This window comes from Ursus americanus, chromosome 14 (assembly GCF_024610735.1).
Source record: "Ursus americanus isolate L20-20 chromosome 14, mUrsAme1.1.p, whole genome shotgun sequence".
NCBI lineage: Eukaryota > Metazoa > Chordata > Mammalia > Carnivora > Ursidae > Ursus > Ursus americanus.
Window position 1 is genome coordinate 14,373,867 of NC_142140.1, and position 15,713 is coordinate 14,389,579.

A 15,713-nucleotide genomic window follows, 5' to 3' on the forward strand; every position below is an offset into this window, starting at 1 on the left:
ATAGAGCTTTCTATTGCTTCAGTTATCACCTCCACAGTGAACTGGTATAACACCTTTCCTCTGTCCACACCCAATATGCATGGTAGCCTCTTTCTCTATAAAGCAGTAGTTAGAACTGTTGATTTCTAGTAATTCTGGGGAGACATGGTATAGTGTGTGTGTGTGTGTGTGTGTGTGTGTGTGTGTGTGTGTGTGTTAGTAAATATGGTAGGATACTTCCTCTGGATATTATAAATCTATTCTCATAATAAGGGGACAGACATCAGACTTTTTAATTAAGATGTCCAGATCGAAATATATTTGATATAGAGGTATAACATGGCTATTTTGGAAGCCTTTAAAGATATCCTTCCCATATTCCTTGTTGTTAATTTAGTTGTTTAGTCATGAGTCTTTGCTCTAGTCTTAACACTGTATCTGCCCAAAATTCATATTTTGAAATCTTATCCCTAAAGGTAAAGGTATTAGTAGGTGGGGCCTTTGGGAAGTGATAAGTTCATGAAGGTGGAGTCCTTATGAATGGGATAAGTGCTCTTATAAAAGAGACCCCACAGAGCTCCCTAGTCCTTTCTGCCATGTGAGGATACCGCAGAATGTTACCTCTAATGAACCGGGAAGAAACCTCTCACCCGCTCGTGCTGGCACCCTTATTTCAGACTTCCAGTCTCCAGTACTGTGAAAAATAAGTTTCTGTTCTTTACAAGCTACCCAGTCTGTGGTATGTTGTTATAGCAGCCCGAATGGATTAAGACAGTCTCCTATGGTTATATCTCCATTTGGCTTATTTGTGCTGTAATTATAGGTAACTCTTCAAGTAAAGTTTTGATGACTACCATGTTTTTAGTCTGATGAGAACTTTTTCTTTCTTTGTTTTTTACAAAAAGCTAGATAATAATTAATCAGCCTTAGCTGCCAAGAGCCCATTTTTCAATACTGCCTTCTACTCTAACTCATCCCCTATTTCACTTAAAAAAAAATTCCCAATATTTAACTTACTTTCAGAAAAACCCAAATCTTTTTTTTTTACAATGATTTTTTATTATATTATGTTAGTCACCATACAGTACATCCCCGGTTTCTGATGTAAGGCTCGATGATTCATTAGTTGTGTATAACACCCAGTGCACCATGCAATACGTGCCCTCCTTACTACCCATCACCGGCCTATCCCATTCCCCCACCCCCCTCCCCTCTGAGGCCCTCAGTTTGTTTCTCATAGTCCATAGTCTCTCATGTTTCATTCCCCCTTCTGATTACCCCCCCTTTCTTTATCCCTTTCTTCCCCTACCGATCATCCTAGTTCTTATGCTCCATAGATGAGAGAAATCATATGATAGTTGTCTTTCTCTGCTTGACTTATTTCACTTAGCATTATCTCCTCCAGTGCCGTCCATGTTGTAGCAAATGTTGAGAACTCGTTCCTTCTGATAGCTGAGTAATATTCCATTGTATATATGGACCACAACTTCTTAATCCAGTCATCTGTTGAAGGGCATCTCGGCTCCTTCCACGATTTAGCTATTGTGGACATTGCAGCTATGAACATTGGGGTGCATATGGCCCTTCTCTTTACTACATCTGTATCTTTGGGGTAAACACCCAGTAGTGCAATGGCTGGATCATAGGGTAGCTCAATTTTTAACTTTTTAAGGGACCTCCACACTGTTTTCCAGAGTGGCTGTACCAACTTGCATTCCCACCAACAATGTAGGAGGGATCCCCTTTCTCCACATCCTCTCCAGAAAAACCCAAATCTTTAACACTACTCCAGAGACTCGTCTCTGCCAATATCCCAGACTTAAACTTGAACTACCATCCCCACCACTCTCGGACACTACCATGTCACCTTTCCTCATGGCCAGACAACCTTCCCACTCCAGACGTACGTACTGTTGCTTGGTCTGGAATATTATTTTCTCCTTCTACTCTTTCATCCTTCTAAATCTGAGCTCCAGAGAGACTTCTCAAGGAAGTTTCCTCCCAGTCTACATCATGTCCTTCCAACAGACATACCTCATTTTATTGTGCTTTGCTCTACTGTGCTTTGCAGAGATTGCTTCTTCACAAATTGAAGGTTTGTGGCCACCCTGTGTTAAGCAAGTCTGTCGGTGCAATTTTTCCAGCAGCATTTGCTCACTTCATGTCTCTGTCACATTTTGGTAATTCTGGCAGCACTTTAAACTTTTTCATTATTATTACCTTTGTTTTGGTGATCTGTGAGCACTGATTTTTGATGTTACTATTGTAATTATTTTGGGGCACCATGAACCGTGCCCATATAAGATGGTGAACTGAATTCATAAATGTGTGTGTTCTGACTGCTCCACCAGCTGGCATCAGCCCATCTCTCTCCTTCTCCTTGGGCCATATCCTTATTTCCCGAGATACAACAATATTAAAGTTAGGCCAATTAATAACCCTACAATGGCTTCTAAGAGTGTTCAAGCGAAATAAAGAGTCAACTGATGCAGAATACTTCACTATCTTATTTTAAGAAATTGCCACAGCCACCCCAACCTTCAGCAACCATCACTCTGATTAATTAGTAGCCATAAATATCAAAGAAAGACCCTTCACCAGCCAAAAGAATATGACGCACTGAAAGCTCAGATAATGGTTAGCACTTTTTAGCAATAAAGTATTTTTAATTAAGGTATGTGCAGTTTTTCAGACATAATGCTATTGCACACTTATTAGTCTACAGTATAGTGTACATATAACTTTTATATGTATTGAGAAACAAAAAAATTTATCTGACTCATATTATTGCAATATTTGCTTTATTGCACTGGTCTGTAACCAAACCCACAATATCTCTGAAGTATGCCTGTATTTTACACAATCAGATCACTGAACTCTGTTCTTCTGCCAGCCCACAACCCAAAGCACACATTCCAGTGTGACTATCTGAGTACCCCTTTACTGCCCAGCAGCCCCGTAAGTCTTACTGTAGGGGGACCTTTCTGTTTTTGGTCACTGTTTTATCTACTACACCTATGCCAATGTCTGGCAACTGAGATGTTCTGCCAAAGCTAGATATTTTTACTTAAAAAAGCAATCTATTCTCTTCAATCTTGAAATCCTAATTTACATACTTCCATTAGGACCCAATTATAAATCCCATTTATCACAACCATTTCCACTGAAATAACCTGGAACTGTACATTAATAAGGAATGTTGGCTTGCAGAGATAGTACACAAATTCAAATGGTGGCAAGACTCACAGACACTAAGGTGTAGGAATGTCTTTCTTGTATTTAGGTGTTCATTTCAGAGCTGTGTTATACCTACCTTACTGTACAGTAAATGGGAACCACAAGTGGAAGAAATAGGATACTTATGTCAGCTACATTTTAGTTATAAAATCTTGTTTGTCTTTTCAAAAGGCAAAAGTTTGCATAAAGTGATAAGAACTTGGCCTCAAACACCTACAACCAAACTATTTTGGCATTTCTCAGGGGTTCTCTAGTCTTTGTGTTGTTTAAGAGAATAAGAAAGCATACAAATTCCAAATTACTTCACAAAGTAGAGATTCTTCGGATATTTCTGAAATGCTACATTATCATCTGCAACTATCTCTCCAGCTGTGCCTGCCATATGGATTTATGAATTCCTGTGGAGTGTTGTTATAACACAACTCCTTTCCAGGGGTTAATTCTGACAGTGAAGATTATGATAATGTGTTAACCTGCAACTATCTGATGTGAAAAAAATTGGGTGTGTTACATGTGGAGATGTGAGAGCTTTCTTGGCTCGGTACAGAAGAGCTAGCAGTTGTTTTGTTAGCAGCCAGTATCTATGTATGAGATCATGAACATTCTCCCAATCAGCTGCCGAATTAAAGATGTGACATATCTTCTAGGCCATTACGTAGACAGAGTTGGTCTCCCTGTAAAACACTTACTGCTCCATTTGGAATTTTTTATTTATTCTACATGTCTCGAATGACAAAATCATTAGTGAATATATTTGGGGTAAATCAGCATGATTTGTTAAAAAAAGTTTTTCATCCATATTGTCATTCTTGATGAATATATAGCCATTTAATTAAATCATTTTCTTTTAAATCAGTATTCGAATACTACACAGCATCAGAAGCTATAGCCCTATCTTTAGACAAAATGCTACAATTTATTCTTTTGGATATGAACTTCACTTGGTCAAATATGTAGTTTTCTCTGGTCTTTGATTTGGCCTACCTAAGTTATTGTCTTCCTAAATGTCTGAAAACTAACTGAATGAGTTACAAAATACATATAGTAGAAAAATGGCTGACTTCATATTTGTTCTTTAATACTCACAGGATCAAGATCCCTGCAGTACTGAACATTTTGGAGCCTTCAATTTCTGATTTCCCAACCAGAGTCTATTTCCAAATTTCCAGGACTCAGGCAGCATTTCCTCATTCTATGTACTGCACCATTATCCTGCTTAATTCAATGTAACATCATGATGCACTGACCTGACAAAACACCAATTCCTTGCTGCAAATGTATCCAAAGAGCTGCTTGTTTCTTCCTCAGCTGAAAAGATGAGATTCACAGGGCTTATATCCAGTGGGCATTAGAACAAGAATGGTTCCCATACATCCTGCAGTGATTGTCCACTGGATTATTTATGAAATGCTCAGTCAGGTTCATGTTGTTGAAAGATCAGTGTTGATCATTTGTTCTGTTCTGGCTGGTATATCCCTGGTAGTACTCTACTGGATATGTAATGTGCTTTTCACATCTCCAGACTCTTCACATCCCAACTAGCACCTGTGTTCCAACACAATACCATCCTTCACTGCTTTCTGGGACAGTATGACTCCAAAAGAGAAAGCTCAACATGAAATTGAGCTTTGTTGAATGATCACAGTTTGCAGATCATTCAGCTTTATGGATCAAATCTCAGTTCCCAAATGCCATTTCCTTTTGGTGCTAATGCATTTGGCCCTGACTTTGACTGATCAATGGGCCTCTGGTTCTAAGGATCAAAACTGGAGATAATCTCTTTGATTTTTTTTTTTATGTTTAAAAAGAAAAGAGAAACATTTCCAACCTGAATTTAAATCTATCCACATATACTTTTATATAGTGCCTATCATTAAGTTAAATACAGAGTAACTGTCAGGAGAGACATTGGGTAATTACGGCCATCATTAATTAACTAAAATGCTTTGGTTTCTGCCAAATAATGAACATGGAAACATTTATACAGAAGCAAAGAAGGAAAAGGAGAGAGAGAAAAAGAATTTCTTGAAATTTATTTCTGAAATAACTTTTTTTTTTAAACTAAATGATTCTCTTTAGGCTACTGAACACAAAGAAATTTAATTAATTGCTATTTATTCCGTAGTTGAGTTTATTTCTCAGTGCTATGGATTTGCCATAGCTGCAGAACAGCTTCAACATCTCTCTAACTAGAACTAAAAGGAGAATTAGATAGAAATTCTATGGCTATCATTCCTGGGGAACTCTTCTTAGAACCCAGACCAGCAATTCTCTATACAATTTAATTTAAGAAATTGGTGGCTCAGCTGTATAAGGTTTAGAATTATTCTATGGCTAGGGAATGTCTGCTACTTATGTACTCATTTTTTTTTCTATTCATAAGTATATAGTTATTGACATCAAAGTACAAAAAATATGGTCATAAAACATTCAAGTTGTTGTAAAGAGCTGATAGGAAAATCAGAGGTAAAAAGTATGTCAGTAGCATCATATAATAAGCTTAACTAATTGTGGAGATGATTGACATCAGAAATATTGACTCTCAATCTTGTGGTCATATCCAGTGGGAGAGCAGTAAGTCATTCTTCGAGGCATGCAAGGCCTAATTCCCCCCTTTTGCTTCCTTTGCTGATTCTTTCTTTGAACTAAACGATCTCATGGCTGTGAGAAATGGAGCCTGTGTTTGGTATAATAAAGACAAATAATCCTAGTGGCCGGTCCTCCCAAACATGAAACACTCCACCATGCCATTTGTGTGGGACGGTTTATAACAAGTAGTCCCAGATCAATGTAGCACTTTTTTCTGCTCAATGAGTGAAAAAAGGGAGGCTTAATGAATGAAGAAAAGCATCACCTTCCAAACTGTTTCACATTATTCTATGCTGACTAAATCACTAATGTCTAAAATCTCCTCTGGTTGACAAAATGAGAAGGAAAAAAAAAAAAAAAGGAGGACTTGGACCATTACATTTCAGATGAAGGAGTTCAGGTTCACAGATTTCAAAGGAATATGGTAGAGTCAAACAGCACAAACAAGACTGCCTTAAGAATGTTTAATGCTTCGGGCATCTGGGTGACTCAGTTGGTTCAGGGTCCAACTCTTGGTTTCAGCTCAGGTCATGATCTCAGGGTCTTGAGTTCAAGCCCCACATTGGGCTCTGTGCTCAGCACAGAGTCTGCTTGAGGCTCTCTCTCCCTCTCCTTCTGCCCCTCTCCACTGCCCTCTCTTGCTCTCTCTCAAATAAAATAATAAATCTTAAAAAAATAAAAGAATGTTCAATGCCAAAAACAGAAAACACCCCAAAACAACAACAAAAAAATACCTAGTAGTCTGTGGTACTGATTAACCTATTACTAAAGGTTACCCTTTCCTCATTGAGTTGCAATAGATATCTATTTAAGTAAATATATGAAGTTTCTTAGGTTAGACATAAAACTCAGAATGCATGTTCCATAAAAATATTAAAAAATGTGGTTTATCCAAGTTTAACCCTTAATATATATGTTTTATTTTACTGAAGCGTAGTTGACCTACAATGTGTTATTAGTTTATTAGTACACCAACATAGTGATTTGACATCTCTATACATTATGCAATGCTCCCCATGATAATCTTAGTTACTGTCACCACGCAAAGTTATTACATTATTGCCTGTATTCCCTATGCTATACTTTTCATTCCTATGACTTATTTTTTTTATAACTGGAAGTTTGTACTTTTTTTTTTTTTTTTTTTTAGAGAGAGAGGGAGTGGGTAGGGACAGAGGGAGAGAGAAAGATTTTTAAGCATGTACTATACCCAGCATGCAGCCCAAGCTGGGCTTGAACTCACGACCCTGAGATCATGAACTGAACCAAAATCAAGAGTCAGAAGCTTAACCAACTGAGCCTTCCAGGTGCCCCAATGCAAAAGCTTTCTAGTTTGATGTAGTCCCAATAGTTTATTTTTGATTGTGTTTCCTTTGCTTGAGGAGACATATTCAGAAAAATGTTGCTAAGGCCAACATCAAAGAGATTACTGCCTATGCTTTCTTCTAGACGTTTTATGGTTTCACATCTTACATTTAAGTCTTTAATCCATTGAGTTTATTTTTGCATGGGGTTTAAGAAAGTGGTCTGGTTTCATTCTTTGGCATGTAGCTGTTCAGTTTTCCAACATTTATTGAAGAGACTGTCTTTTCCCCCATCGTATATTCTTGCCTCCTTAACTGTAGATTAATTGACTATGGAAGTGTGAGTTTATTTCTGTGCTCTCAACACTGATCCATTGATCTATGTGTCTGTTTTTGTGCCAGTACCATATTGTTTTGATTACTACAGCTTTGTAGTTTATCTTGAAGTTGGGGATTCTGATACCTCCAGCTTTGTTCTTCTTTCTCAAGATTGTTTTGGCTATTCAGGGTCTTTCATGGTTCCATATAAATTTTAGGATTATTTGTTCTAGCTTTGTGAAAAATGCTAGTTGTATTTTGATAGAGAATGCACCGAATCTGTAGATTGCTTTGTAGAGTATGGATATTTTAACAATATTAATTTTCCAATCTATGAGAATATCTTGCTATTTTTTGTGTTGTCTTCAATCTCTTTCATCATTAATAGTTTTCAGAGTACAGGTCTTTTACTTCCTTGGTTAAATTTATTCCTACATATTTTAGAACACTTTTAACTGTGTAGGTCACTGCCACATTTATTATATTTTTTATTCTAACTACATATTTGAGAGGTTTACAGAATAAATATAAATTTCATTTGGGTAGCATAATACTGTATGAGGATTTGAGAGTTATGCTGGAAACAAAGAATGGGAGCCTAAAATGTGGATGAGAGAAAGTAGACGGAATAAACTGGAATTGGAGGGACTGCTTCTTAAGGAAAGTGGCCAGTTGTCCAAATCACATGGTAATGAAACTAGAATCCATCCATTCTGATGTCAATTTTCCAGGGAGTGTGATATGATGGGTGGGGCCCAATAAGTAAACTTCTTAAATGTCAGCAATACTTGAAATCCAAAGGACAGCGTGTTATGGTTCCAGGTTTGGATCTGGGTGGATCTTTGGGTAAGACATGAGGGCAAGAGCTAAACTTCAAGTCTATACTACAGTAAAATGAATTGGTATTTGGATCAAATAAAGATGCACTTGAAAAGTCTGAAGGTACACAGAACTAGTAAGGATGGGAGCTAGTCTGGGATAAGGAATAAGGCATGGACTAAGGTTAGGCAGAACTGTCAGCTTAACAAAACGTGGGTGTCTTGAAGATTATCCTGGGCACAGAGGAAAAACATTTTAGCATAGCACATCAGTCCAGGTCCAAGACCTGTCAGCATGGTTTGAACTCACTAAGAAACTGGGTGAGCCCGATCCTGAAGGTGACATCTGGATGCTAGAAACAGTATGTGTGGGATGACAGAAACCAAACAGGGCTCAGAGAAGTTACATAAGTGTCCCAAGACCACATAGTAAGTTAATAGGAGATCTGGGTCTGGAATGTGGGTGTCCTAGTTTCATGCTTTTTCCTCTGTCCCACAGTAAATACAAAATGACCCAGCTGAAATAACTACACTGTGGGAAGGCATGCTTCTGTTAGGGTTATTATATTTGTGGATATGTCCAGATCAAATCAAATTTCCTGGCCCCTGGAGATGTTTGCAAACAGAGAGGTTCTAGTGAGACAAGATCTACTTGATTTTGTAATGCAGAGATACACATTTTCCACTCTGGCTGCATATTAGAATCATGTATAGTGTTTTAAAAAATATAAATGATGCCAGAGGACCCCTCTCAAGAAAGGCACACTTAATTGATCTGGGATGGGGCCCAAAGAACTCCTGGCGTAGAGAATCCAGTACCTGTTTCTACTGTTGTCTCCTGGGCTGGAAAAAAAAATGGTCATGTTCTAGGCAAAGATAACTCTTGACCCTGCCATTGATTAGTGTGTGACCCCACATAATCTCCTTGCTTCGATTTCCTTATCTGTGAAATACATGTCCTTACTTATAGGATTATTGTGAGGATCAGAGATAATATAATGGAAACTAAAAAATTATAAATACCATAAAGAACTCTACAGATGCTGTGTTATAAGGTCCCTGCATCTCATACCATGTGAACAGAATCCAACTTTAATGGGAATGTGTTCTGTGTAAAAGCATCTAATGATGACAATTATAGCTGGTTTCTATAAAACCCACAACAATGACAATCATCTTAGAATCAGAATCACGTGGTTTCTTTTTAATACTCTAGGAAGCCATACTTTCACTAATAATAATGTAGTAAAAGCTGGCCAGATGTAAAATGCTATTTTCGAAGATAAATAGTTGAGAAAAAGCCAGTCTTTTTTTGGTGTTCATCTCCCTTATCAACAACCACAAAAATACATGAAGTAAAGGTAAAGCCTGAGGTGATTATATTTTATTTCAAATTCTTTTAAATGCAAATTTGACACAAAAGTGCTCAACCCTTCTGCTTGAGAGATGTGGAAATCAAAGACCTCTATCTCAGCAGTGTGAATCTGGGTTGGGTTTGTAGAAGGTGATCAAAGTGGGTGGATCTTAAATCTGGTGCTGCCTTAGAGTCTCTAAAACAATAGATTTGTGGAATCAAAACATCTTTGGGAAGTGGTTGGACACCTATGGCTTTAACATGTTTCCCTGGTTATGCCTCAGCTTCCTGCCCATCACTGGCCAGAAATGAGGTGTGTGAGAGAGAATCACAGATGTAGCTCAGGGCTTCTCAAACTGTAATGTGTGTATGAATCACTTGGAGATCTTAATAAAATGTGAATTCTTATTCAGTAGGCTCTGGGTGGAGCCTGAAACTGTCTTTTTAAGAAGCTGCCAGGTGAGGCAGATGCTTCTGGTCCACAGGCCACATTTTGAGTAGCAAGGATATTGGTGATATATAAAAGGAAAGTGAGAACAAAAACCTCCCTTGAGCAGTTCATGAGGAATTCATTGGTGAATAATACAATTTTAGTCAGTGGTAGGAAGACTCTCAAAGTACCTTGGTTCTACTGCTATTTAACGAGAGCTTGGTTAAGCATTATGAATTCCTGGAGCCAAATGACCTTGCAGTTGATGGAAAACAAGGAGAAAATTCTGGATCTCAATAAACTCTATTTCTAATATGAACGGACACCATGCACAACCAGAGCCCATCACAGTGGCTTCTATTGTTTGGTGTTTGTGTTAAGATTTAATAGTAAAATCTATGCAATGACTGAATTCGTATCTATTAACCAAGAGATGACAAAGATGCTACATGTAGTGACTGGTAAAGTACTGGAAATACCTGCTGACTGAAATGCTTTTCAAAATGGATTAATTGTTGCTCATTTCTATGTTACCCTAAGAGGGTCTGACACTGCACAGCTTTTGAAAGAGGACATGCAGCACCCTTTACAATGGATTTCACACCATTACTCAGTATCCCACTGATACAATAAAAGGCTGACTCATTTCCTGCCCTCTGCATGATCTGTTACAATTGAAACTGGGGTACCATATGCTGGGTCTAAAATGCTCAGTATGTCCAGTGGCTCGTGGTGATTCTGCTGGCTTTCAGGTGATACACAGCCTGGAGAAGCAATGAGAGAATCACTGTGGCACAGTTTGCACTGAAAGGTTTTGAGTAATTGGGGAGATTTCATCAGATAATCATTGACTCCATTGCCCCAAACTGATGGCTGTCTGAGATGCTCTCTTACACCCTTCAAGATCCTGTCTGTTTTCTTGCACATCTCCTTGCCTTGCCTGCTTTGCCCACACTGTTACTGAGCACGCAATTTCTAATAAAGCCCATAATGAGAATATTTATTTCCTTGTCTTTCACCATCAAGACTGTCAGGAATGTCAGCATAGCTCAAGAAAATGGATTTCAGAGCTGCTGACTGCTGCCAGCAGAGACAAGCACATTTCAGGGGATGTCTATGAAAAATTTTTAATATATTTCTCTGTGGGAAGGGGAAAGTCTTCAGGTGTCTCACTGTGTAGCAGCATGGCAACACTTCAGGTGCCTTGCCTTTCCCAAAGATACCATTATACCAGGGAGTAGTGGGGCACTTTGTTTCTTAATATGCCTACAAGATTAATTTTTAGAGTTGCTGCCATGGTATGAAAGTTTAATGCTGTGAGGTAGACTGCAGAAGAAATTAGCAAAACCTTCAATTCTTATTTTGATCAGATTTCATCATAGAAAGAGAAAAGTTAGTCTGAGTGAGCTTCACTTTAACCTAAATATACGTCCAGTTAATGGCTTTCTTCATATGAATGACAGAACTTCAATAATGCAAACATACTAGATAAATATGTTTAGTCTTTATTGAGTTACTACCAGGTAATGATACAACTAAAAGGGATCTGAGAGATTTCCTTTCATCTCCTCATTGTATAGGGAAGAAGAGCATGGCATCAAAAATTTGAAAATATTTGCTCAATATCAAATGATGTGAAACAGAGTCAGGACTGGAACTCATGTCCTGGACTCCAAATTTAATGCTTCTGGTACAAACTTGAAGGGAAAAGGGGAGTCTTAAGGAATAAACCCATCTCTCAGAACACAAACTACCAAAATCTAATCTGGATTCTCTACCAGTCTTCAAAAACCAGAACCTCAAATAATTCCGTGTCTTCAGTCTAGACTCAGAGGGGGACCTGCCTCTTTCATCTGTTTTTATATTTGTCATGTCAGAAGTACAAGTCTTTTAGCTATTTTGCTAATTGTTATTTCCTGCTGGAAAGGTTAGCTGGGGCATTAGATGAGAAAGGAAAAGTTACAACTTTAGAATACAGGACAAAAATAAAAGGGTGTTTTCAAATTCTCAGCTTAAAATATATATTTTTCTTTTCATCATGTGATAAGCCAAACAGAAAATTAAGAACAAGGATAGCAGATAGCAAATTCAACTTTAGCCAGAATTCCCAAGAATAGAATTTATCAATCTTGTTACCTCAAGTTTTAAAGGAATCCTAATAAATATCATTATCTATTAAACCTCCACACTACTGAGACCTTTAAGGGAAGTCAGATTTGCCTGTCAGTCACCGTTAGTTTTTTTGGCAGATGTTGTCAGTTGCCTATACAGCATGTCTCTATAGTGTCCCTTATTATAAAATTATGATTTTTTTTTCTGGGCTATCAAATTGATATGTATAAAATACTTGATTTTTCAGTCTCTTTTGCCACTGGGGGTGATCAGTGACATGTAATTAAAAGTCCTGGGGCAAAGCTAACCTTTCATAATACAAAGGCAAACTGAGATGGAGACTTTTGACTTTTGTCCTTGACTATTTCTATTTCTTCCTATCTGGACTGCACACTTGGTACCCTAGCCATACCACATGTTAAATCTTCAGAAAAGGATGCGAGAAATGGCTTCTGTCCTGGAAGACATCTTCAAGAAGTGCTATCAGCTTTAGACTACATACCTCTGGAAATGTTTGTGAGAACAACACAAACTCCAGTCTGTTGAAACCTGTGTTAGGTGGGTTTTTAGTTATCTGCAGTCAAATGAATTCCTTATTTATTTTTTTATTTATTTAATGGGAATTAAGGAGGGCACTTGTGATGAACACTGGGTATTGTATGTAAGTGACGAATCACTAAATTTTACACCTGAAACTTAGTTACACTGTATGTTAATTAACTGGAATTTAAATAAAAACTTAGAAAAATAAACACAAATAATTCAAATGGATTCCTAACTGATCCAGTTATTATGAGTCTTTTACAAAGTGATCCTGGATTCTATGGTCAGAGGACTTGGGTTCTGGATCTGATCCTTTCCCAGACCAAACACAAGATGAAATAAAGCAATGTCAGCTTTGAAACTGATCAAGTTGGAGAAAGTACTGGTAGTTTTACCTACATTGCCTTACCAAGCAACAGGATTCTGATCTCAGTGGACTCAGGTGTCTTTTCCCCTTGTGCCAGGTAGATAGCAGTGGGGTAGAACATTTGCAGAATTTGATATTTTCCTATCCTAATTATGGGAGGCATTGACAACGATTCTTCCTTGACACAGAGGGACTTTGGGAACCTCTGCAAATGACACTTTTCCTTTAGCTAGTGCCAAGGGGGGTGAAAAATCAGCAAGAAAAATAGCAGCGAGTGAAGTGTGGACATTTCAGTGCATTTAGAGTTTACCTCCTGAATGAGCTGGTGGGCCACACAGTAGTACCATCCCCTGACCTTGACGGACAGACACAGTGCTTCTTGTTCTTGTTTTAAAGTTTTCAAGATCTGTTAAGGGAAATAAAGGGAAAAGGGTTTAAATTAAAAAGGCTTAAGATACTACCGGGGAGTATAAGTGTTTCAAAAGAGGATAGTCTTCTGCTGAAAAACAGCCTTTGTATCATCCAAACCAAGAGAATTCAGTGTAGCCTCTTTTCACATGTTATTGTCTTGTCATCCTTGATTCGTATCTATACTGTAATGGAGCTACTTGCCACATGTGTCTAGTTAGATTTAAAACATATAAAATTAAATAAAATGTACATTTCAGTTCCTGAGCCATACTAGCTACATTTTATGTTCAACAGCCACGTGTAAGCTAGTGGTTAGCGTACTGGACAGCAGAAAAATAGAAAATTTACATCACTGAAGACAGTCTTATTGGACAGTACATATCTAAAGGAAAAAACCAAGGTTTATTGATGTTAAGTGACTTCACCAACATCTTTTTGTAATTAAATATCATTATCAGGATGTAAATTCATGTTATCTAATCCTCAATTCTATTCATTTCACAAACCATTCATTATATACAATTACATGTATCGCTCCATAAGTACCTGGACTATGACTCTGTTTGTGCACACACACGCATTATATACAATCTATAAACAGACATACGCACATATACATAATTGTTTCAAAGTTCTTGTATAGTTTTAAAAATTTATAAGGTATTGTCCAAGGTTCCGTTTGGAAAAAAAAAAAAGTTCCCTTCTGTCAAGGAGGTCAAGTCTGGTTAGAAAGATAAGACATTACAACCCAAAGATCACAGTTTGAGTCAGTGAATAAGCAGTTGCCAATAAAAATGAGTTAATGTAAAAAATATGTCTAATAAAGTGACAGACATATCACTGTTTAAAAAAAAATGGTTTTTCTTCCATCCTCCTAAAAGTAAATCCTCTCAACAAGAAGTATTTTAAGTACCATTTCATTTTTTGTTGTCTAAAACATCTGATTTAATAACCTCTTATCAGATTTGAGGGTTATTCCAAGCCAAGTATGTTCTGCAGGGTTGCAAGGACATCTAGATGTGCACACTGGAGTTCATGGACATTTACTGACTATTTCCTCCATGCTGGCCATTTTGGTAAGCATTTTATAGCAAGTATCTGAAGTGATACTAACAACAATTATATGAGTTAATTACCATTAATGTCTCCATTTTATAGGCTAGAAAGGAGAGGCACCATGAGGTTTGTTAAAGGCTACATTAATGAGTGATGAAGCTAGGGGGAGAAAGCAGACAGCCTTCCTGCGGTTACAAAAGGGGATGTTTCTACAGTCATGCTTGACTTTAAGAAGAGGTCAGGATATTAAAAAATTTAGACACATACATATCTTCATTACCAACTTCTGGAATTACACAAATTTTAAGATCATACATTATTATTTTCATCAACTGAGTACTTATAAAAATTTCATTAAACATCATTTGTCAGCTCAGGGTACAAACATTGTATCCTCTATAGTTTCCACCCTGTAGGGATCCAAGAGTGTAGTGGGCATGACTGACAGGTAACACCTAATCATGGGAAGCCAAAGACTGTCAGAGTTGAGTCATGAAACAGGGCACCTGGAGGACATGTACATATTCAGCACAATATAAAAAAGAACTATAACTTGAATTACATTTCTGCTGCAATACAATTCTTTTAATCCAAGGAGCATAAGGTGAGACTAAGACATGATATTTTCTTTCAAGGAAATGGCTCTTCAAAAGAGATTCAATGAGAGATTTAAAAAAAAACTTTATTGTAGAAAATGGTTTAATATTATAAACCATTATCCCTAAATGTGACAGTGAATCACTCTGAATTGTCACTTCTGCATATAGGTTCTTAGAATACATCATCTAAGTTTTTGCAAAAACATCCCATCCAATCTTCAGAGATGCATGAAAAAGTAAGGGCTAATAGATAATAGAGATCAAGTCCTATCTAGGCAAAATGCACCATGGTTATGACTAGAGAAGGGGCATTACGAGATGGGAAAGAAAATGAGAAACACATGCAATGATTTTTAACCATCCTTATTGAGTTTAAAAAACTAGATTCCTGTTTCTTCCTTTTTGGTTTATGAACTCATGCAGTTCTACAAGGATTGGGCAGTCAGAATAAATCACATTAATCTGGTATTTGAGAAAATATTTAGACATATTTCTTAGTAGTTAGTTGAAATAAATTCCACATGGCAAACCCTATTTACACAGTGAATAAAAAGACTGCATTTAGACAGATTGGACTTTGAAATCAACTCTGCCAT

The 15,713-nt window shown here is 37.3% G+C and overlaps 1 protein-coding gene across 7 annotated transcripts in view; it reads right to left on the bottom strand.

The window, feature by feature from the left end:
- Positions 1-15,713, bottom strand: part of CNTN4 (contactin 4) — an 877,388-nt gene that overhangs the window by 205,456 nt on the left and 656,219 nt on the right. For all 7 annotated transcript variants that reach the window (XM_087866847.1, XM_087866849.1, XM_087866848.1 and 4 more), the window contains one exon: positions 13,362-13,457. In XM_087866847.1, the coding sequence (XP_087722973.1) occupies positions 13,362-13,457 (96 nt within the window). The remainder of the gene's footprint in view (positions 1-13,361; positions 13,458-15,713) is intronic.